The sequence below is a fragment of the Semicossyphus pulcher genome, unplaced genomic scaffold (assembly GCF_022749685.1).
Source record: "Semicossyphus pulcher isolate SPU_LCO1_2020_fin unplaced genomic scaffold, fSemPul1.0.p SCAF_13, whole genome shotgun sequence".
NCBI classification, from domain to species: Eukaryota; Metazoa; Chordata; class Actinopteri; order Labriformes; family Labridae; genus Semicossyphus; species Semicossyphus pulcher.
The window spans coordinates 29354620-29380000 of NW_027211637.1; the positions used below are offsets into that span (position 1 = coordinate 29354620).

General features: G+C 40.5%; 1 protein-coding gene across 1 annotated transcript in view; it reads right to left on the reverse strand.

Moving 5' to 3' along the window:
• Positions 1 to 10261: 10261 nt before the first annotated feature.
• cables2b (Cdk5 and Abl enzyme substrate 2b) overlaps positions 10262 to 25381 on the reverse strand; it is a 36736-nt gene continuing 21616 nt past the window's right edge. The window contains exons 3-10 of the mRNA XM_069660854.1: positions 18819 to 18896; positions 17575 to 17683; positions 17304 to 17472; positions 16002 to 16099; positions 14344 to 14450; positions 14129 to 14248; positions 12976 to 13060; positions 10262 to 11252 (exon numbers count right to left, since the gene is read on the reverse strand). Coding sequence (XP_069516955.1) covers positions 11106 to 11252; positions 12976 to 13060; positions 14129 to 14248; positions 14344 to 14450; positions 16002 to 16099; positions 17304 to 17472; positions 17575 to 17683; positions 18819 to 18896 — 913 coding nt within the window. The 3' untranslated portion in view covers positions 10262 to 11105. The remainder of the gene's footprint in view (positions 11253 to 12975; positions 13061 to 14128; positions 14249 to 14343; positions 14451 to 16001; positions 16100 to 17303; positions 17473 to 17574; positions 17684 to 18818; positions 18897 to 25381) is intronic.

A 25381-nucleotide genomic window follows, 5' to 3' on the forward strand; every position in this document is an offset into this window, starting at 1 on the left:
ACCCTCTATAGTGACTTATTGCTCTTAGTTTCTTTATTTATAGTTGTCTCAAACCACTTTATTCACCTTCTAAAGCTGTAAAGGGGAAGCATTATTTAAATCATTTTATTTAAGCAGCTGCTTCAATGTTGGCAAACTGAGAGCTGTGGTTACGAAAACCGCCCAAAAAGAGGTTTCACAAACAGAGTTCAACAATGTCACTCTTACGCAAAAAATGTTACTGATCAAACAAACAAACAGACACATAACACACATAAATTATTATTAAAATTAAATATTCAGAGGTTTATATTTTGCCTTAATTACATGTTTTCTTTTTTTTCGGGGAGTTTTGTAGTTATTCGTGTATATTTGCTTCTATTCTTCTTATTTTAGGGACTTTAAAACTCGATGAGACAGGGGCGTATCAAGAAATCTTTGGGCCCTGAAGTTAAAACGACTTTATGGCAAGCATAACAAAAGAGACAAATGCAGCAAATTAATGCAGAAATACATCTGAAAAAGTGGAATCGTCTTATATCGGGGGTCTCGACTTTTAAATGTCAATATACTGTAAGTGCACAACAGTAGACGGCGGCACTTACAACTATGATTATTCATCCTTTAACAGCACTGCAGAATGGAAGCAATGGTCAACGCGATACAGAAAAAGTCTACAGAGGAACTGAAGGAGGAAACATCACGGTTACATGCTCCGTGATTTCCTTTCAGAGGTTGAAGATCTTCTGCAGGGGCGACTGTAGAGATAAAGACGTTCTCATTGAAACAACTGGTGTCAGAGCTCGAAGTGGCAGATACAGCATTTTATGTGAAGAAGGAACTGATAGACGTTCTCCTATACTTCTGTATGTGAGTATCACAAATCTGGAAAAGTCTGACTCTGGCCGGTATGGATGTGGGTTTCGCAGACGCTCGTTTCGAGGTACAAGCGAGACGTTTGAGCTTAGAGTTGAAGATGGTGAGTATTGATTTTTTGTTAACCCAATATGTTTAGTTTAACTGTCTAACACACTGATGATTTGCTGCATTTTACTTAAATTAGAAAGAACACTTTGACTTCTGGAAGAATATTTGCCTTTTTTTTCTATAAAACGAGTATACAAGTCTACAAGAATAACTGATCATATGGATGACTGAGTCTGATAGAGTCATTGTGTTTCAGCTCCAACCACCTCTAAACCAAACTGGACTCTCCAGCCTTTTTCAACAGCAGACCCACCAGCTGCAGCTCCAGGTACATTCACATTATTCAAACATAGGTCAAGGGTTCACAAGAGATTTCAACAGCAGAGAATTATGCAAGTTTCCTCATTAATTGAACAACACTATAGAGTCATGTTACGGCCACCTCGCTCAATAACTGCACTCATAACTAGGGTGGCCTTAAGTTGTTGTTTTATTCATGTCCCAACAACACAGCCAAATACCCAACCAATTAACAGAACGTGACAAAATACCACAATACAACCAAATACCACAATAAGCAAATACCACAAAACAAACAACTATCACAACCCAGCTTAATACTAAAGCAAAAACAATTACCATAACACAACCAAATATTTTTACAAAATGAAATACTACAACAAAACCAAAGTAGGAATCACAACCAAATACCACATCTAGACCAAATATCACAACTTGACGAAATACCACAACAAAACCCAAGACTAGTTCCAACCACATACCACAACATAACAATATGCTATAATACAACCAAATATCTCAACACAACTAGCAAAAAAAAATATCATAACACGACCAAAAACTTCAATAAACCTAACTACATTCTACAGGACAACAAAATACCAAAAACATAACCGATTACTCGGACTCAACCAAATACCACAACACAACCAAATACCACATCTACACCAAATACCACAACATGACGAAATACCACAACACAACCAAATACTACAGTCCAACAAATTACCACAACACAACAAAATATAATACCACCAAATACCCCAACACGACCAAAATTCAATCTATTACACACAACACAACTAGATACTAAAGCAAAAACAAATACCATAACACAACCAAGAACTTCAACAAACCCAAATACCACAACCCAACCAAATACCACAACACAACCAATTACCACATTTAGACAAAATTCCACACGCAGCGAAATAACACAACACAACCAAATACTATAATTCAACCAAATACTACAACATAACCAAATACTACAACACAACCAAATACTATAATTCAACCAAATACAACACAACCAAATACTATAATTCAACCAAATACAACACAACCAAATACAACAATACAACCAAATACTATAATTCAACCAAATACAACACAACCAAATACCACAACACAACCAAATACTACAACACAACCAAATACTACAACACAACCAAATACTATAACTCAACCAAATACTACATCATGACCAAATACCACAACAAGTAAACACCACAAAGAAACCAAACACCAAAACACAACCAAATACTACTGTTTAACCAAATACTACAATTTGACTAAACAAAACAACACGACCAAACAAATACCATAAACAGGAAGAGTAATTTTTCCATCCCTTCAGGTATGTTCGATATTCATTTACTTAAATTTAATAAACTTATTAAAGTCCGTACATGCCTCTATTGTTTATACAAGTACATGAATGTAATTATGGAACTGATTTAACAAATGACATGAATGGACCTTCAGTTCACACATGCACTTAAGAGTTCTGTTTTGCCTCCAGATATATTTTATAAAGAGCCAGGAAGTAAAAAAATAACTTCTTCTCCAACAGCTCCAAACTATTCACCGTATGTTCGACTGGTTCTGATGATCATCTTCATCGTATCATCAGTGGCTGTGCTGATATTCTACAGGAAGGACGCAAGTAATCCCATAGGTGAGGAAGCATGCATATATAAAAAAAAACAGTAACACAATTTATATATAACTTCCATGTGTTTCTATAAGGTTGTGGAATTCATCGCAATTGCATTGTTATCGCAATGTGAGCGTCTGCAATGAACACATTGCAAAAGTCTGAATTTATTGCAATGAATTATAACAGTTATTTTATGTAAACAAGCTGTTTTCTCACTAAACGTGGAAATGTTACTAATCTTCTGAACTGCATCTTTCACAGAATCCCTTAATGAACCAGAGTACGTCAATATCTCAGAGGTGAGTTTGAGTTAATTTAAGACATTAAGCTTCATAAGTGTTTGTAAACTAGCTGCTATTGACACAAACCAAACCCCTGTTCTTCTTCTGCAGATTAACCGAGTGTACGAGGAGGTGAGAGAGGAGGACGGACGGAGCAGATCGCTTCCGGTGGAAGTACCTGTGCTTTGAACTTCCACTGCAGCAAGAACTAATATGAACAGAAGCAGTCATTTACACTTATGTCATTATGGTTTTTATTATATTATTATTAAAAAATCTTTTGTTATTGTTTCAACAAATCTTATGAAAGTAATTTTAGCAATTCGTTTTCAAATCATCGACACTGGACATCATATATCCCATCCAAGATGGCAGCAGCTGCATTGTGGTGTCCTGTGTCTGGTGCCTCTGTTCAGTGTTTGTCATTAATATAAACTTCTACTACCTTTTAAAATGGAATTTTCGGATTTGGAGAACTTCGGATGGAATACTGATTTATTATTTGGAGCGTATACGGGATTGGTTTGACGTCTCAGGGCCACGAATGATCTGGATTGTTTGGTGACTTTTTAATTCACCTGAGGCTGCGGCCTACACAGTGTCTCGGTCACGCACGGCTTCGCACAGCTCCGGTTGTTGGAATCTTTTTGCTGTTAAGTTATTGGTAGATTAATTTCCTGCTTGTTTTGGTCTGTTGTCTGTTCTACATGTGGAACCTTTTATGCTGCTGTCCTGGCCAGGACTCCCTTGTAAAAGAAATCTAGTATCTCAATGGGATTATTTCCTGGTGAAATAAAAAATAAAAATTGAGGGAAATTATGGACACAACTGCAACTTTATTGGTATGTATTGATAGAAAGGAAACTTTGGCCTTAGTAAGTGAAAGGAGGCTCCTCCCATGTTTCTAAGGGGAAACGTTTAAAAGGGGAAGTCTATGAAACTTTCTTTCAACATTTCCAAAGAAGAGACAATAAAAGTCTCCAGTATGAAGCCAAAAGGTCACACCTCAGAGGGTTGATGGTGTAACTTCTCCTACTCAAAATCGGAGCCAAATGGGTAATAATTGGGAGATGCAACATCTTTTACAAGAATATGACATTAATGCCACTTTAAGAGACAACCAGGCAAAGTATTAGTGTGAAATCAGATATAAAGTTGAAGGTAATTTAAGGGGTAAACCACTGACTGAGAGGAGGTTCTGGTTTGCCACTGAAGAAGAAAGAGGAGGCGTGAAACCATCAAAGTCATTCACACTTTAATCTGCTTCTTCCTATGTGAGATATCTCTCTTCCTAATTCTGTCAAACACTCTTTATAGTTATTTTCTTATTTATTTTTAGTAGATGTCAATAAGCTTGCAGCAGACTGTGTTGTCATGTCTTATGAGTTTTTGAAGCCATTAGTTTTTTATATTTATGTATTTTATCCTGTATGAGCCACTTAATCAAGTTAGAATCTCGACGATCTCAGTATCGTTCTCTTTGGCGGCGCCTATGGCGGGAGCACACTTCCCAGATATCCAGACAGTGCTGCATGTGTGACGTCCACGGTTGGCTCCGGTTGTAACTCTTGATTTTCCTGGCTGACGGTCGCTTTCCTTTTCAGACTGTTTGCTTCATCTGAGCGTCGAGTTTGTTTCTTCTTCTTTGGATTTTCACTTCTTGTTGAAGTTGTGTCTGTAGTCATCCATCTTTTCTTTGTTTGTTCAACCATAGTAGATTACTGTTTACTCGCAACACTTGCAGAGAGCGGAAAAGCAGCCGCTTAGCTCCGCCTACCCTCTCTGGCAGACCAACCACTGCTGGCTGATGGAAAACGCGTCACTAACTGGGCGCCGCTTGTGATTTATTCTGCTAAAGTCACCACAGACACCCAGTCTGTAATACTGCAAATGTAAAGGCTTTCATCAGTGGGCCATAGGCTCAATCACCATTGTGTTACCTCATTCGGAGATAGATAGAGACTTAACTGACATTTATTTACATGAAAATCTTCAAGATTATTTCTTTAAATTAATAAATGTAGTGTTTTTGAAAATTAGTCACTACAATATGGGCAGCTGTGGCTCAGTGGTAGAGTCGGTTGTGTTTTAGTCTGATGGTCTGTAAACGTTATTTGTAGTTGTTTTAGTCTCAAGTTGCTTTTTATAGTAACACATATTTAATTGTAAAACAAACTGTGATTGACTGGCAGTCCAGGTGTAACCCCGCCTCTCACCCGATGACAGCTGGGAGAAGCTCCAGACCCCCTCCAGCCTGAACATGATCAGCGGTATAGATGATGGATGGATGGACATACTTTCCTTTTTAAACTGCATGTGTGTAAAGTGAAAGAACTTAACTAAAAGAATGAATGTGACAGAATTTAAGTAATTTTAATATTTTATTAAAAATAAACTTGACATGAATCAAACATTGGCAGTTTAAACAGTTTATGGTCTTTTATCTTTTACAAAATATTCATTATAAATATTTTCACCCTCTTCTGTCCTCTGCTTTGAGTTGAATACCAAACTGTGCTGCAGTGACTGACCCCACATGTTGGTAGAAGACACTGCAGCAGCAAGATAAACATACTGCTCATGTCAGAAGTTGTTTTTGCTCTGTATCACTACGTGTGGAAACACCTGTTTCACTACGTGTGGAACATCTGTATCACTACGTGTGGAAACACCTGTTTCACTACGTGTGGAACATCTGTTTCACTACGTGTGGAAACACCTGTTTCACTACGTGTGGAAACACCTGTTTCACTACGTGTGGAACATCTGTTTCACTACGTGTGGAAACACCTGTTTCACTACGTGTGGAAACATCTGAACCTGAAACATCATAAATAATATTTCCAAAACAAAAAGCCACGGCTGCAACGCTGCCAAACGGCTGCGTCACTCGTCCATGTTGTCAATAAAAAACACGATACAAAAATCTACTGAGTATAACTTAGAAATACATTTAACTTAAATGTAAAAACAATAAATGGAAGACAAACACGTGTTGAATATTCCCTTTACAGCCTTACAGTGCTTAAAGAACAATAAAAATGATGACTGGAAACAAAATAAAGAAACAGCAGGTTTAAATAAAGGATGTCAGGTGGAAGTAAATGCTGTGGCACATTACAGGTAAACATGATGAGGAGGAGGATGAAGGTCAGCTGACAGAATAAAAGCTGCATAGAATCAAAATCACAGATCTCTAATGTAGAGAAGACGACTCTTATATCCATCACGTTTGTCGTAGTGCTTCTTTTAACGTCTTTTATTCATCAACAAAGAAACTTTGCTGTTTATTGCTAAAATGTACTTTTACCTTTTTGTCAGGTAACAAAAGATAACACTTTAAATATATAAAATATATATACAGTGCACATTTTGGAGCGTAGATTCTTTTTGCTGTTGTTGTTGGAGCAGGAGAGATTAAACTGTATCTGTAAAAGGACCATTCACACGCTTTTACATGTTTTAGTTATTTATTATGTACATTTAATATTTATTTCTAAATTTGTGCTGTAAATTATTTAAGATTTATTCATGTTCCTTCTGGGTAAACACAGGTTTAATTTAACAGTATACAAATGGACAAGCAGACTATGTGTCACAGTGAACGTCAGCTCTGAATTAGAATTTGAAGAAATTATTTCATTATTGATTCATTTGCACGTAATTAAGATAAAATATACGGAAATAGAGAAAAATGTCCCACAGCTGAAGGTGGGGAAAAAAGGGTCCTTTTTTTAGAAGGTTAAATCAGCAGATAATTCGCGTGTTTGCCCGAGGAGGGACTAAAATACTCAATCAATGACCAAAACAGTTACCAATCAATTTTCTGTCCATTAAATACAATTTATCTTGTAATGGTGCAGCTTAGTCTGCGTTTTCTTAAAGGGACAGAGCTAACTGAGTCATTTCTGAGTTATTAATTATACTAATATGAAGTAGTGTGTGCGTGTGCGCAGCCAAACTTGAAATATTTAATTCTCTGTGTTCGTAGCGCCTTAATAAAAATCACCATGTGGATTAATCCGCCGCTAAAAGTAGTTCCTATCAACTGATCCATTTGCTCTGGTCTGAGTAACATTTTTCTGAAACAACAAAAAGGGTTCCACTGTTTTTTTTTCCACTGTACTGACACACTGTTTATGTCAACTATATGTGGAAGTTGTTGACAATGTAATAACAATCATTCTTTAAGACCAAACTGCACCGCCAAAGTTGAAAAAGCCGATATTAAACCGGAACGATATTTCCTTTGATTCTTTACCGTCGGCCTCATGTAACATCTTTGTTTTTCACTCTTCCAACTAGACTTTGTTTTTACTTGTAAAAGAACAAACATACAGAAGCAGTAGATCAGCCCAGTGTGAGGAAGAGGTTAATTCATTTAGCTAAAAAAACTAAACAAACTGACCTGAACTTTAAGCTTTACGCAGCAAAATAACCTGATACAACATCAGGATCTGTCCGTCAGTTTTGTAAAGAGCACACCGACGACTCTCCTGCTCCAACACTCGAGCATGAAGGAACCCAGAGCTCCAAAACAAAACAGAGTCCCTTTAAAACACACAAAGAAATAAAAGCAGAGGAACATCGATGTGAAACCTCCACATGAAGAATCATATTTTAAAACACGATTCTTCATGTGGAGGATTATCAGCAATAAATAAATCTCAGTGACTCGGTCAGTTTTCAATATACAATAACACAATAACATGTTTAATATAGAAAAATATTATTACCCTTGTTACTTAGTGACAAAATAAAGATTCAGGATTGTGAAGCAAAAAGGCAAAGTGCAAAAACAACAGAGGCCTCGCAGGGAGAGTTTGTGCCGCCGCCGTTCCTCCAACATGGCCGCCTGTAGCTGTTAACTGCTGCTGACACGGAGGAGAAACGGGCACGAACGTCCTGACAGAAGCCTCCGTCTGGTTAAATATTCATCCCTTTATGATACAGTGAAAACAGAATAAATACTCTAGAAATAAAAAAAGGTCTTTTTGGTAGTTGATGTTCCTTCACAGTGCAGACAGAGAGTCCGGAGCTACAGCGACTTTGTCCAGAAGCTGCTGCTTTTAGCTTCAGTGTTTGCAACAAAAATATCACAAACTTTCTGTTTAGTCGTTAATGTTTTCTTTTGTGAGCGATGTATCAGTGTGTTGTGTTTTCCATTGTTTATTGTGCCTTTATACTTGTATGAATTTTATCTGTCAATCATGGAGTTTTAGGGCCGTGCAAATTAAAGTACTATTTCATTAATTAACTAATTTTTTTTGTTATACGCAGATATAAAACTAGCTTTCTCTGAAATGCAAATAAATAGAAATAGAAAGAGTTCCTCCTCTATTTTCTTTAACTGATGAATCATTTGAGAAGTTTTTTCTGCCTTTTTATAAACCAAAGTTAAAATGTCTTGACCCAAAGAAGCTCCGTAATCTCGCAACATATTTTAGTTTAAGCTCATAGAAACCAAAAAAGCCTCTCCAATTATTGCAGAAGAAGTTGATTAAATGACGAATTGTTTCAGCTCTGGGATTAACACCGTGCAACACAGCGTCTGTTTTAAAATGAACCCTTTGCAGCTGCTTTTATCAGCCATCAGCTGAGCTGCATTCATGTTTAGGATTCAACTCAGTAAGACAACAATATCCATCTTTTTTTGGACATTTAAGACCTCAAAATAAACCAGCTATTGTATCCCCCAAGTAATGCTGCAATAGTTTTCTAAACGTTAAAACACAGACACTAATGGACATGTACTCGTATCATGAGACCTCCGAGAATCATCGGGATGAAGAAGGAAGCCACACTGAGGTTTCTTTGAGGAGACTTTTGGCAGAGAAAACAGCAGCAGTGATTGTATCATCTGTTGATCTCTGCATCACTGCCACAGTGCTCTGAAGTGACAACAAACAAGCGAGGAGGAAGGATGACAACATCGGAGCAAGGCCGCGGTTTAAATACAGAAGAGAAGTGATGAAAGAGCTGCTGGTTTCAATTCCTGGATCCAAAAACAGACCAGGAACAAGCAGGCGCCGTTAGGCAAGGCACTTAAACATCTTAACTCCTCCTGTGGAGCTTCAGACGCCAGCAGACTGCTTGCTTTACAGTACCACAGAGAGCTGCAGAGGCTAAAAACTGCCAACCTCCCCGCGATTAATTAAAGTACGAACTGGGGCGAGTGAGTGGGAGTGGAGATGTCCTCACAAGATAAGGAAGCTGATCATTCAGATGAGCTGGAAGTTAAAAGGGAACAAAGGACAACACACAGTGCTTACTCATCATGACATCAACGTGAGCGAGAGTCCAAACAAGAATCTGAGCGGTGTGAAAAGAGGACAGGGAAGTGCTGGAAACTGCTGTAAAAACCCTCCCCTCACTGCCTGAATGTATCGCCTCATGTTGATGGGGATGTTTGAAACATCTTTGCTGCAGAAACACTGAAAGCACTTATTGCTCTAAGATGCTTTTAAATGCACGGAACTGATTGTCACACACAGAAAACAGCTTTGTGGTTAGGAACCAAAATAAGAAGCATTATTTCAGCCAGTTTCCTCCATCACACTTTGGCCTGCAGCTCTAACGTGGCAGTGGACTCAAAACTTGACACAGAAGATTCAGATGTTATAAAAAACAGAGATAAGAGACCGAAAGCCGAAGAGGACAAAAGAAAATCTCTGGAGAAACTACGGCAGCAAATCCGATGTCTCTGTGCGTCTCTTTTCTTGACTTATTATTGATCATGGTTGAATGAAGTGCGTGCTAAATAACACTTCAGACATCAACAGCCTGAACTTTTCAGTATGTATGTTTTATAATTGTGTTGGATTTGTTTTGATAGTCAGGTGCCCATATGGAGATTGAGACGTTTTTTGTCATGCTGCCTGTTAAACTATTTCTTCTTATTGCTCTTTAAAGTTGTGATCTCGAAGATCTCAGTTTCGTTCTCTTTGGCGCCACCTGTGGTGATAAACGGTAATTGCGGGAGCACACTTCCCAGATATCCAGACAGTGCTGCATGTGTGACGTCCACGGTCGGCTCCGGTTGTAACTCTTGATTTTCCTGGCTGACGGTCGCTTTCCTTTTCAGACTGTTTGCTTCATCTGAGCGTCGAGTTTGTTTCTTCTTCTTTGGATTTTCACTTCTTGTTGAAGTTGTATCTGTAGTCATCCATCTTTTCTTTGTTTGTTCAGCCAGATTACTGTTTACTCGCTGCCCTCTCTGGCAGACCAACCAAAATCTTCAAGATTATCACTGTAAGCGTCTTTGTTTTGTGCAGAAACGTTAACCGAAAGCTAACATGAGGCTGCAGCGCTCAGAGTCAGGCAGTTCGAGTGCATATTTCCCAAGTTTGTTTGATATTACATTTTGTGCTTCCACGTTGAGCTGCATGAATAACTGTTTCGATGTCCACGACGGCACCTGACTATTGTTTTGAGTCAGATTGTTAGACTGTGAAGCTCTTATTAAATTTGAACAATGTACAGGTGATGACATCTTAAGTGAAACCTTTTTACTCACCTGCTCCACTGCAGAGATTTAGAGCAGATTCCAAAGTGCTAACACAGCTTTACAAAAACTAAACCATACACATCTGTCAGCAGTGTTTGTCAGTCTCCATCACTTAAACCTCTGCAAAGGAGAGAGTGAGGAAGATGTTCTTTCCCTTTAGAAAGACGTGATTCGACGGGCTGGGATGAATTCGACCTCCAGTGATTCCCGTGGTGCCGCTGAGCCAGGCACCAGCCGAACCATCGCTCACAGTGTGTCGTCACTTTGGTGTTTAAGGGAGAGAGAAGGAGGGGTTCCTCTCTGTTGTGCTGGGCCTGTCATCGTGCTACCATCACAGTGCGGATGAGCTTTGGCGTCTGAGCCTCCGCAGCTAAAGGATCCATCCGTCACCATGTGGAGCTGGAAGGTGCAGAGAGTCCCTGGAGGCAGGGATCGTCGTGTCGCGCTGCTACGACTGCTGCTGCTGCACAAGCCTTCTGTAATGTGGCAACACTTTACTCTCAGGCAGGTAGAGCGCCATCTCCAGGGCGACCAGGATGGTGAACTCAAACGTGATCAGCTCCCTCCTGCCGATCCGGAAACGCTCCTCCAGCTTCTACACAGACGACAGAAACAAAACGTGTCAGAGGTTTGAGCTTCCTCGTCTTTGGTCAGCCATATTTTCTTACTTGAATTTTTTCTGTTTCCTTTTGTTGTTGTCCCACCAAATGCTGAATTTATTTCTATAAGAATCAGGTAAATATAAGAATCATATCAGACTTTATATCAGATATTCTAAATGAAGGACTCGGGTTGGTATCAGGGCCAAATAAGGTATCATCAAAATTACACAAGATTTTTATCAAATTTTTCATCCTGTTGGCACCTCAGGGCCACCGTACTTACCTATGTTTTACATATTCAAGAAAAAACTGAGTGAACCAATGTCAAAATAAAAATGAATGAATGTTTGAGTTAAATGTGAGGACTAGATTTTTTTAAACCTCCATTTTCTCTCACATTGAACAAGTTGAAAATCACCTGAGACGGTCATTCAGAATGTTTCATATTTAACAGCCCACAATTGTCATCAATTTTGTTCATCCAGGAAAGATCATGTCCATTCTATTTAAATAAATGATTTTTGATTGTTTAGTCTACAAAACTTCAAAAAATGCTGCTTATTATTTCCTTGAGCTTAACAGAATGAGTTTATGTTTTTTCAGGTTCAGTTGTAAAAGTGAAAACGTTAAATTTATTATGATGTCATACAGAGAAAAGCTGCAAATTAATAGTGATGCAGCATATATGTCAATCAATTAACTAATGAAAGCATTTACTCTGGACAAGTATTCCTTAATTATGGATCAGTTAAGACTTAATAACACCTCATTATAGTGTAATAACTACTGCAACTAGTTCATCATGCTACGCAATAATTCTGTGCAATAACTTCTTCTACATTGTGCAATATAACAGCAATCTTAATCTTTTTATTGCCACCTACTTTTTGTCTATTTCATTTCTTGAGTACTTTATTTAATGCCTGTTTTGTGAGCTGCTGTAACGAGTACAATAAAGCTTATCTTAACAATTTATGAACTATGGACTGTATAAAAAGATGGACGACATGACAGCTCCCTGAAAGTGAAGCCAAACCCTCTCTATCGCCCCCTGCTGACTGGCTGCAGTATAGCTCATAAAGCCCGTCTCCTCCATGTTAACAGATGGGACATGAGGCAAACTATAAAATCAAAATACACGTCAAATACATTTTTTCTCAAACATTATAGTTAGTTCTTATCATGCTGATTTATGTCCAAGTGTTCATTTTTCTGACAAGTTTACTTTTAATAATTATTTGATGCTATAAAAAGGGGGTGTGGCCTCATGACAGCTCTGTTGACAAATGGGGCTCCTGCAGCGCTCTGTTCCCGAGTAGCAGAGAAGAGGGATCTTAAGCAGTTGGCACCCGTCTCAGGGGTATTTTGGAATGAAACATTTACTGTAGAAAAATAAAGGTGTCAGCGCTCTCTAGTGGAGAAATCTTTGACATTTCTGTGCTGTTGTTTCCTGTTGGTTAGCAGCCCAAATATTAACTGATACTGATCTGTGATAGGCTTAAATTGGCCAATAACATCAGCAACAGTGTGAGGAGAGCCTGAAGTGGAGAACTGAAACTGTCCTTCACTCACACTCTGCACCTCAGCTTCACAAACACCTGAGTGAGAGCAACATGATCTGACTGACAGGCAGAAGTAACCACCATGATCCCACCGTGTGTGTGTGTGTGTGTGTGTGTGTGTGTGTGTGTGTGTGTGTGTGTGTGTGTGACTTACATCAATGAGGTGTTTGACCTCCTGTTTCTTGAGGTCACTGCTGATCTTAGCAGCCAGTAGGATGCAGGCAGCTGACACCAACTTCCTGTGAAACAACAACAGTGTGAGTGTCAGGACGACCTTCTGCAGAGTAAATGTACAGCCATGAGAGCGTGTCATGTTCATTTGCAGCCTTTATTACAATAACTTAAAACAAACACCAGGGGGAGCCACTCCTACACAAAAAAATTCTTCCATTTAACAACCTGATCTCTCTTTTTTATGGGAAGAATATCAGAGGACATCTGCGCCTCTGTATGAAAACACGGCAGATAAATGAACCGTCAGTGCAGCATATTAATCATCAGACCAGTCGGCACAAGTGGAGACTGTCACATAATGTCCGTATTCAGTGTGATCGAGCATCTGAAACACAGTGAAGTTTTTTGAAGCCTTTGAAATCCGGTTTTGTTATTCAAAGAGCTATACGCAACTTTAGCACAGCTTCTTAAGGGTGAAATTCAGCACTTTTAAAGCACTTTGAAAACATGCCAAGCCTTTTTCTTCCACATCTAATTTGTTATTATAAATACAATTCAGAATTAAGTTAACACGCACATCTGAGATTGTTGTCTTGAATGAAACAGAAAGGAAAAGCGCCCCCTTTTAGGCGGCCATGTGTACGGAACGCCAAACAGGTCAGACTTTGTTGCTGTGTTTAATAAGAGCCACTCTGCGTTTATGCGTGGATCAGTGCTTGATTAGTTTGGTCTGTCCTTCTTCTTTACTTACTGTGTGATAATGGTTAAAATGTATCATCATTAAGAAACGCCACCTGCTGTGTAATAAAAGCAGGGTGGTGCTTATTAAACACCTTTTGGTACGTATTTAACGCGAGGAAATGTGGACGAATTGTGACACGTTTGGCGTTTAATACACGTCAGGAAAGCTAGCTCTTCTCCTCGTCTGATGTTAGACTGCAGCCGACAAATATAACGAAAAGACAGTTTTATTTAAAATAATGAAAGAGATTTTGTAGTTCAAACATCAGATTGAAGAGTTAATTTAAGCAAGCTTTAAGACTTTGTACAAACCCTGAATATGAAGGTTAACCCTGCTATCAAAAGGTTATCAAGCGGCTATTGTTTAAAATGAAGGTGACACGTGAAAGTACCTGTTCTGTTTATTGAGTCGACCCTGAAGAACCAGCTTCTCAAAGTAGACGAACGCCATGGCGATGGTGACCGGCTGCATCCCGCAGTCCTCCCCGACTATTCTCATCTCTCTCTTCAGACTGCGACAGACACAGAGTCAAAGACGTCTTTACAGTAGGTTATATTTTAGCACAGTGCAGCTTTTTAGGTATTAAGTCGAACTGAATTCCTTTACCTGCGGATCTTGCTGAGGGTGAGTTTGATGTGAGGAAACTTCTCCTTAAACGTCTCGTTCATGTCTTTCTTCAGATCAGACGGCTTGACGTATTCTATCACCGTCGTCTGGAGGATAAAAGACAAAAGGAGGGAAGACGAGGTTAAGGAGAGAAAACAGAAGAAACAGAAGAAAAAGGAGCGGAGGAAGAGAAGAATGCATAAACAGAGTGAAGAAGAGATTGTAGGCAGAGACTTTGACAAGTTAAACAAAGGTGACTGAATGTAAACACCATGAGGAACTAAACATGTCTCTGTTCTGATATCTACTGCTTCAGTCTGAGAGTCTATTACAGTCAGAGCGGGAAATAATACAATGTGAACTTTCTCCTCCTGCGTCTGATACAACCAGAGTTCCTGATCCCAGATGAGTTTAACACTCGTGTGCTACACTGTTACACTACACTGAAGCTTTGGGTGAACAGTCAGGTACATGTCGGGCTCTAGAACCTGCAGGTAAACAAGAGGTTTCAGTGTGTGTGATAGTTTAGGTCAGAGAGTCGACACTATAGTGGGTGGTGGATCACACTCTGTAATGTAACACACACGCACACACTTTATCAGTACTGTTTAATCCATCGGAGGAGATTACTGCAGAGGTGGGCTGCTATGTCACTGATCTCACTGTGCGTGTGTGCGTGTGTGTGTGTGTGTGTGTGTGTGTCCATAGCTTCTAACTCATCTCTGAGGGATAAAACTAAGCCGCTGCCTATAGAATAATTATGTTGATGTCAAAGACCTGTGTGTGTGTGTGTGTGTGTGTGTGTGTACATGTGTGTCTTCCCTCAGTAGTGATTATTCTGTTCACCGAGCGCTATAATCCTCTCTCTCTTTAATTCTGTCGTCTCCTCTTTTATTTCCTCTCTGCCCCTCGTCTCCTTCAGCTTCCTTCTTTACTCTGGTTTCAAAAAAGGGCATTTCTGTTTGATTTTTAAACCTGGGTCCTTTTTTTCCTTAAATATATTTTGGGGGCAAAATAGCAAATCAATGATACATTTGATGGTAACAACTGCACCTGATCAAAATACGTCCACTCACAGTGCTTGTTCTTGTCACTGACATTTTATAAAGAAGGGCAGACTTGATAGAAGAAGAAGAAGAAGAAGAAGAAGAAGAAAAGGGGGAAGACGAAGCACAGAAAAAGGAGGAGAAAGATGAAGAAGAAGAAGAAGAAGAAGGCAAGGGGGAAGACGAAGCAGAGAAAAAGGAGAAGAAAGATGAAAAAGAAGAAGGCAAGGGGGAAGACGAAGCAGAGAAAAAGGAGGAGAAAGATGAAGAAGACGAAAAAGAATAGGAGGAGAGAGGAAGAAGAAAAAGAAAGAAGAGAAGAGCAAGAGGAAGAAGAGAAAGAAGAAACGACAGAGGAAGTGGTAAAATAAAAGATCGAGGAAGAAGAAGAAAAGAAAGAGGAAGAAGAGGCAGAGGAAGAAGAAGAAGAGAGAAAGAGAAGGAAGAAGAGAAAGAAAAGAAAAAGAGAAAAAAGAGAGAAGAGGATGAGACAGAGGAAGAGAGAGAAAGAAGACGAGAAAGAGGAAGAACAAAATTTAATAGGAAGAAGAAGAAGAAGAAGAAGAAGAAGAAAGAGAAAGAAGTGTCATATACTCTTCAGTGTCATATTACCATATAGGAGGCGAAGATCAGCACCCGCTTGTGTTTCCCACAAGGCCACTGGGGGTCACTGAGGAGGTTAGGGTCGTAGTCCGTCACATCCTCCAGACCTTGAAAACACAGACACACACACACACACACACACACACACACACACACACACACACACACACACACAGAGACACACACAGACACACACACACACACACACACACACACACACACACACAGACACACACACACAGACACACACACACACACACACACACACACACACACACACACACACACACACACACAGACAGACACACACACAGACACAAGCAATTTAATTAACTTGAAACCATTACAGTCAGAAAACAGATTCCGCTGCATCGATTTTCATTTATTTTAAATGTTGCAGAAGTTTAATTTAAATCAGAAGTTTTTATTTTGAATAAAAAAAGTGGTATAAATTAATCTACTGATTCATTTGATTGTTTGAGTAATTTAAAGTTTGTAATGTAGAAGATTCACTCAGAATCCATATTTGCTTTCCTCCTGAGACCCACATAATAAGACTAATAAGATTAGAGAAGTAGCTTAGCTTAGCATAAAGACTGTAAGCAGGGGGAAACTGCTAGCCTGGCTGTATCAGTATATTTAACACATGTAGAAATGAATTTAAAACTGGACGTTGTTTGTTGAGCAGCTAGCACGCACACTGCACTTTATAAATGACAACCAGCTGGCCGCAGAAATGCAGGCGTCATCTCCTGACCTCGTGAAGAAGTTCACTTCATAAATCAGTTTCATAACCACGAACAAAGCCAAATGATAGTGTGAATGTTATTGTGACTTGTTAGCCAACAAACAGATGATGTGAACGTACAGCTGCTTTGAGTGGCTGAAGAGATACGTCACAAGGAGACTAAAAATATAAACCTGCTATCAGTGTGCACATGCATGCACACATGCACAGTCTAAGATGTTTTGTAACCCTCGAATACACACACATACAAACACACACACAGCTGTGTTGTGTTAATGAAAGGTTCTGGATTAGAGAGAGAGGTTTAGAGGCTAATACAGGGCTGTGTCACTGTGGGTGTGTGTGTTTATAGATAGCACGAGACACAGTGTGTGAAGGTGTATACACATGTGTCTGAAATATAAATATATTTTTCTTCCTCTCTCCTCTTCATCCTTCTTCGGTATTTTCCTTCATTCTTTCTCTGCAGCCACTTCCTGTCTAAATGCAGGGTAACACAGCTCTCAATCCTAACAGCAAGGTGCCATTGAGGAAATTTGTGGGTGTGTGTTTGTGTGTATTACCCAGGTCGAGTCCCACAGTGCTGTTCAGTCTGCTGGGTGGGTAGCTCCGGCCCGGCATGCTGTGTGTGCTCCTGGACTGGGGAATCTGCAGCGTCAGGTCGCTGGCCGACGCCGGCTTCTGCCTCACCAGGGCGTTAGTGGGGTACAGGAACTGTGCGTACGACACCGACTGAGACAGAAAGAAAGAAAAGAGGGAGAGGCTTTAATAGCATCTAAACACATGCGTCATACCAACGTCTGAATGTGTTTTAGGGGTTGTGTGTGTAAGTACCCTGCCGTAGGTGTCAAGGTGAAAGCCCTCCAGCCCGGGCAGCATCTCCAAGGTGGTGGAGATGTTTCCAGACGAGTGCCTCCTCCTGGGGTGGTTTAACGTTGGGTCACTGGGGAGAGAGAGTTTAATGGTTAACAGGTTTACCAGCAGGCGTTAAAATTAAAGGAGAAGTCCGTTATTTTTAAACCTGGGCCCTAATCTTACAAATTTGTGTGTCCAAATGACTCAAAGGCCCAAGTTTAAAAAATATCGAACTTCTCCTCTAAGGACAGCTCCGATAAAAGATGCAGAACATGATGAATCTGAGACACAACACTGCAGCAGTTTGATGAAGTCCTTGGCGGCTTTTTGTCAACATTTCAGGTCTTAAAATGTAACATTTGTCAGGGTCATAGACTGTATTTAAAAAGTGGACAATAATAGCAATTAAGAGAATAATCATTTAAATGACCTAATACACTTTTTTAACAATATATTCTACAGTCTCTATATATTCTAGAGGGCAAACACTGATTATGCAGATGCACACGTTTTGTTATTATCCACCTTCTGTGTCCCTGCAGCACTAGAGTGACAGGGTGGGACATGTTCAGAGACAGTCCTGTGAGTCAAAGGTCAAAGGCCACTTCCCACCACAGTCACATGTTCTGCTGAACACACTGATCTGTCACAGTTTCAGAGCAGCTGAAAGTGGAAGCGTGATCTGAGCTCACTTCCTCTGCAGGAAGACCAACGTTAGTCACGCTGCTCAATGTGCGTGTGTGTGTGCATGCTGTATGTGTGTGTGTGTGTACAGAGAAAGAGGAGCACTTTTTGTGTGTATTTTAAATACTCAGTGTGCACATAACAGGTAGTTTTTCTTTGTGTACTGACTTCCTACATCGTGCATGTGTAATGTAAGTTGTTGTAGATTGCCCCCTTAAATTCTCTGTGTTTGTGTGTGTGTGTTGTTGTGGAAGTTTCCGTGCTGTTATGTCAGTGTGTGTTGTTTCACCAGCCAAACAACTTAACGTCAATTCAAGAGGCTGAGGCACATGGGGAAATTATCTTCCTCCTTTACTCCTTCTCTCCTCCTTTCCTTCCTAAGCCACTCTGTCCTCTCTCCTTTCCTTCATCTCCCAGTGAGGAAATCAGATCCTCTCCTCCACCTCTTCTCTTAAACTGCCCTGCTACTCTTTCATCCTATCGACGCTGACGCACGAGGTGTTGGTGTTTGTGCATGTGCAGGTGTTTGTGTGTATTACCTGAGGTAGAAGCTTTCTCCGTAGGGCAGAACAGAGAAGGCAGCACACAGAGATCTCTTTGCACAGATCAGCACAATCCTGAAACACAAACAAATGAGTGTTGTTAGTTATAACATCTGTCCTGTCGGCAGTTTATAGGTAAGAAACAGGAATCTACTTGGCAGCACAGCATCTGCCTTTATCATCAGACGTCTTCAGACAAAACAAAAAGACAATCAACCCCAAAGCAGGGCCGGACAATACATCAAAAAGATACCAAAACCGAAATCCCTCCCTACACTGCAAACAACCTGATCTTAGGTAGAAATATATCACTTTATACGGCCTGCTGCAGACTGCTTAAATATCGAGGACAACTTGAAAGTACAGTCAGTTCTATTAAATCCAGTCTGATTGTTCCACCAGCAGCTGTAAGTGCTTTAATTTACACTACGTCTACAGAAGCTAGGACAGAAATGTTGGAGAAACGCAGCAGGTGCAGATGACACATCCAGCCACCTGCTGGAGTTAGCACAATACAGGACAAAACAACAATAAATGCAAATACTGTAAGAAAACAGAGAAGTAATAATCATAATAAAAGCTTGTTTGGAGGCACTTGAAGCCAGACTAAGACTTAGATTGTTCTCAAGTATATATAGATAAAGATATCTCAAGTATAGATAGATAAAGATAGATACTTTATTTGTCCCAAGGGCACATCGAACAACACCCGCTGCCCAACTTTATTTTGTTAAACCCGTAGTAACATTTAAGAGATTTAAGAGGACTTCTGGCACACCACCGTGCTCGTCAATGTATTTCTCACTGACCAATGAACATCAAGAAGGGGCGGGACTTACGATATCAACTTTGTCAACAGCAATGTTGGAGGCTGCGATTCCTTTCCATTGTTTTTACGTTTGCTTTGTTAAATTTCCGTGAATAAAATCAAATATTGAGCTTACAGAGAGATTTAAAACAGACTTAACGGTCACCACGAGGGAAGCCGAAGTGCCGTGAGACACCGTTCGTGACAGAGAGTGCCGGTGAGAAGTGCTCTGAAGTTGAGGTCTTGGGCGCAGCCCTTATACCAGGGGTCTCCAACCTTTTTTCATCTGAGAGCTACTTTGAAGGCGTGGCTGCCTTCACTGTCCATCATAAATCTGGCTAAACAGGCTAATAGCACCGAACATCTCACCTTAGCTCAACTAGCGTACAGCATAACTGACCCGACCTGTCGATGGAGGTTGCTGCAACATCGCTGTGATTGGTTAGGTTCAAATGTAGACAAACTTGCCAGGAGCATCACCGTTTATTATTGACAGCTATAATCGGTCTATCCTATTATTTTGTAATGGAGGGGGCGGGACATCTGTGTATTTGATTGAATTGAATTTGGAAGAGGCTTTCAAGGTGCATTCAATGTCGTCAGATTTTTTGTACGGAGTCTGTGAACCTCTTAGCGAGCTACTAAAATCCAGCTACCAGTAGCTCGCAAGCTACCTGTTGGAGACCGCTGCCTTATATAGATAGGCATAGATGATACAAACAGTATGAAGGCAGTTCAATTTAAACGTTCTTAAGAGATAGTTCAAACAGTAAGGTGCAAATGTAACAATCAAACAAAGGTAATGCTAGCGTCAGAGAGAAGGGCTGTTATTAAATAGAGTTAATAATGTTTTCATTTGTTGCAGTTACACTTCATATTGAATCTTCCTCAAGTTTTATTTAATTTCTACATGTGTTAAATACATCAATACGGCATCTATTAAAATTATTGGCGTCTTCTCGTGGGACGATAAATATCAGAACTGAACTAAAGTGATTTAATTTGGTTTGTCTTTGTTACTGTTTTGTTGTTTTCACTTTGACACACAGCTCCATTTGCACAAATGTTTCAGAAAACTAACGTGTGTTTGTTGATTAAAAGGTATTTTAAATGATTGCTTACAGAAAGTCAGGTTAGTTGTGTTTTTGTCAGTTTCACACCCCTAAAGTTGTGCTGAAAACATGGGAGACATCATGTACGGCCTCACTGTGCTTATTTTCTGCAGGTGGAAAACCATGTAGCTGGTAGCATGTAGCTACAGAAGCACGGCAACACTCGGGTCCATCCACTCATTATCTACACCGCTTATCCTGTTCAGGGTCACGGGGGGGCTGGAGCCTGTTCCAGCTGTCATTGACTGGTGATCAGTCCAGGTGTAACCCCGCCTCTTGCCCAATCACAGGGCTGCCACACAGAGACAGACACGCTCACACCCACGGGCAATTTAGAGTCACAAATGAACCTAACGAGCATGTGTTTGGACTGTGTGAGGAAGCCGGAGAGAACCCACACATGCACGGGGAGAACATGCAAACTCTACACAGAAACCCTCTGAACCGGGGATCGAACGAGGAACCTTCTGGCTGTGAGGCAACAGCACTAACCACTGCACCACTGTGCAGCCCAGCGCTCGTGTCAAACGAGCAAATTCAAATAAAGAATGTTATCTCTCTTCTCAGCAGCGACTTGACTGTTTTGGAAACATGCAAACACACACTTGACACTGTGACACACATTGACCAGCTGCACCTGTACTCGAGACTCTGCATTATAATAGGGTTTCAATGGGAGTGTTGTTGTGTGCGTTATTTGTGGATCCTCTGGAGTACAAAGCCCCGTGGAGCAGAGGCTGCAGGTCGCTCGCCTGCTTTGTGTCTGCGAGGAAAATGTTTACAGTCATTATGTTCGGCTCAGGAAGCAGAGAGACTGGAAGATGATTCACAGTGTGTGAAAACATAAACACACTTATCACTGAGCTCAGCTTGCTCGTGATGAGCAATTTTCTTTTCTTCATATTCCATTTAATCCAGAGGCAGCCAGCAGGAGACATTGAATCATCGACCTTCAAGTGTTTCAGGTTAACCACAAAAATAAAACCCTGTCAAGACTGCAGAGGGATCAGAAAGATAATCGTCCTCATTCGAATTGAGCCAAATCAAACTAAGACGCCAACCAGCTCTACAGTTCATCCGAGCACTGGAAGAGAGAGCAGGAGATCTACCAGAGAGTTACATAACCTGGATTTAAGAATACGAACTGTAAAAGAGCAAAGCCTGATCTTATAACTGCTGCTGAGTGCGCTGGTTCAGGTAAAGAGGGGGCGGCTCTGCTGAGCCTCCTCGGTGTCGTGGGCTAAACTCACCAAAATGTCAGTTATTGGTCGTTTGCCCACCTGATGACCCTGTAGACTTACACCCTCACACAGACTCACTTTGATACCATGTTCCTTTTTTTGGAAAGACGGGTCACGGGACAGAAATCAATAAAAGTTTCTCATAGCAGAGGTAGGACGAGTGGAGCCGGTTATACAGTGATGGTGGTGGGACGAGTGAGCAGGCTATGGCGTCTGAATGGATGATTAAGCTTGATTTGAAGGCACATTTCCTCCCCCAGAATCAGTTACGAAAATCTGTTATGTGACCAGTACAGAGGTTGTTTCAGGTGCAGGACTTCCAACTACTTGTTACTAGAACTGGACAGACATGAGCAGAAAACTGATTCAAGGTTTGAAGGAAAAACACAGTAAACATTTGTGAAACTGTCCTTCTAGTGATGCCAAGCTGTAACCTGATCAGCCCGTTCCCACTTCCAACACAAAAACAGCTTGGTCAGTGGCCCGAGGCTTCATAACATGAAGCTGTAGTTACTCAGCTAGCTTAATTTCTAGAAGCTGTCCTCTAGATTATTGTATTGACGAGCTGTAGAAGTCAGGTGATGTAGAATGAAGAGCGAGAAAGACGGCTTAGGGTGTTGGACGGGTTGATGGATGAGTCAAACAAGCTTACGACTTAACAAGACTTCTTTTAACGGGATTAAATGCCACATTTATCTATTAATTTTTATTTACATAGCGGCAAATCAAAACCAAAGTTATCTCAACCCAAAAAGAGCAGGTACCCTTCACTGTGCTGTACTCTTTTTATGTTTTTTAGAGACTCAACGTGACTCGAGCCTCGAGCAGAACCAGGCTCATGTTGAACAGCCATCGTGCCTCAACTAGATGGGCATATATGTGATAGATGTTACGTAACATACTCACATTAGTCCTGTTGTTTACATTACAAACCTCCATCAGTTACATCAAATGTGGTACGCAAGTTATGCAGTGTATTTTTGTGACATAACTTACAAAAGCCCTAAGTGGACATGCAGCCATACATTTTATTGACTCTCATGATAACGAGTAATTTCCAGTTGTCTTATCTATCTCATTATGTCGAGATAACAAAGCTGGTTTTCTCATGATAACAGGATCATTTTCTGGTGATCTAGAAAACAGAATAACAGGCTGGTCACTGTGATATTACAGACCAGGACATGCTATGCTGCCATTGCCCACACTACTGAGAGAAGTTAAGCCTGTTTCTAGGTTTGTTTTGAGGGGACGCGAGTTCTGATCATCTGACGTTACGGTGGTGCAGCGTTAGTCGAGAAAAAATGGAAAAACGGAGTAAATAAAATTATGGATAGATGTCTGCTTTGGGCTGACGTAGTACGTTTATACTGATTTAAACCAAACCGTGATCTGTTGCTTAACCAAACCAGGTAGTTGTTGTGCAGGCACGTGACCGGGTTGAGACCGCTTTGCATTATTTATTGCATGCTTTTAAATTGTTAAATGGCGCATTTTTAAAGTCTAATGCTCGTTTGTTATTGCCAATTTTAGTGCTTTAATTTAACCAGACAAATTAAGTGCTGCTAACTTTAGTCTCCTGCATTAGCAAAACTGACACTAGAAGTTTACCTACAGCTTCATACTTTGGAGCACAGGGCCACTGACCAAGCTGCTGTGTTTGACAAGTTGGGGGTGAAACGTGTGTAAAGCTAAACTGTAGTTAGTTAGTTAGTTAGTTGTATTAAGAAGAAAGACCTTCAGATGGTAGTCAATCGAAAGCCACTGTGGTTACTTTCACAGACGTGACATGATCCTGGTCCGACATACAGAACATTTTAATGACAATAATGTCATCCGAGGAAAAGCAGATCTCATATGGGGCTGTAATTAATCTGTCCATAAGGTAGCACTGTTTTATAAAGTGATTAATCCTTCAAAAGAGATACATTAAGAACTAAATAAAGTGCTGTGGAGCAAAGGTTAGTTCTGACGGGCTAGAAAAGAAGCCGTCAGCTGGGGATAACTACTTTAATATCACTCTGACACCGTCCCTTCTCTGTCCCTGCTGCTCCGCCTCCTCCGTCCATCCCATGAGACCGATGATGAGTTTAGATTTAATGCTGTGGTTGGCTGCCACTGAGACACACGTACACACACACAGCTTGTTTTTCTACGATGCATGGGAAAGTGGAGAGCAGGAAGTCAGCAGGGAGTTCAGTGGAAAGAGCAGAAGCATCACAGCAACAGCCCGGCTGGAAACGTGACTCCGCTGGGACCCAGTTTGTCCCCCTCTGCACATCCATTTATTGCCACACTTTTCATAACACTGGGGGCACATTATTCCACCTTAAAAACAAACACCAGAGTAAATCCCCTGGGAACTTGACCCCTGGTAGTCATCACTGAGCTACAGAAAGATGTCTTATTAACTTACATGCAGGGAAAGTTCACTGTCACACAGGATGTGAGCCAGAGCAGTCTTTATTTAAACTGTGGGCTGTTTTTGTTCAGATCCTTTCATTTGGCTGATGAGACAACTTTTATCACATGTTCCACAGAGACGCCATCGACTGCTACAGATGTGGAACTCTATATGTTTCTTTAACTATATTTTAACAACGTTGTACACAATTGGATTTTTTCATGCATGTTGATAACCTTTTTTAACTCTAAAAATATCTGTAATCGACTGGATAGAGGAGTGTCAGGACCCATGTTGACTGAGCGATGTGAGGCGTACCTCTGTCAACATATGTATTCTCACTGAAAATGAAGAAGATGAACAAGGAGATGAGGGAGAAGGAGGAGAAAGGAAAAGGAAATAGGAAGAACAACAAAAAAGAAGGAGGAGAGGAAGAGGTAGAAGAAGAAGGAGACTGAGAAGAAGATGATGGAGAAGACTGAGCAGCAGAAGAAGAATAGAGACTGAGGAAAAGAAGAACATGGAGAAGAAGAAGAAGACTGAGGAGGAGAAGAAGGACAGGAAGAGGAATGTAGGCTGAGGAGAAGAAGAAGAAAGGATACTGAGGAGAAGAAGAAGAAGTAGAAGAAAGGATAGTCAGGAGAAGAAGAAGGAGACTGAGAACAAGATGACGGAGAAGAAGACTGAGCAGAAGAAGAAGAAGACGAAGAATAGAGATTGAGGAGAAAAAGAAGAAGAATGGAGACTGAGGAGAAGACGAAGAAGAAGAATTAGAAGAAAAAGGAGAATGTGGAATAGCAGATAAAAGAAGGTGATGAAGAAGAGGAAGAACATAAAGGAAAAGAAGAACTTTATCATGCCCTTGGGAAATTCATCTTTTCATACTGATGAGTGAAATGAGGCAACTATCTCTTATACTTTCTCTTATACTTAAACTTCGCACTGTTTAAATCTCCCATGAGCAGAAGGAGGCTTGGCACCCAGCAGCAGCTCTG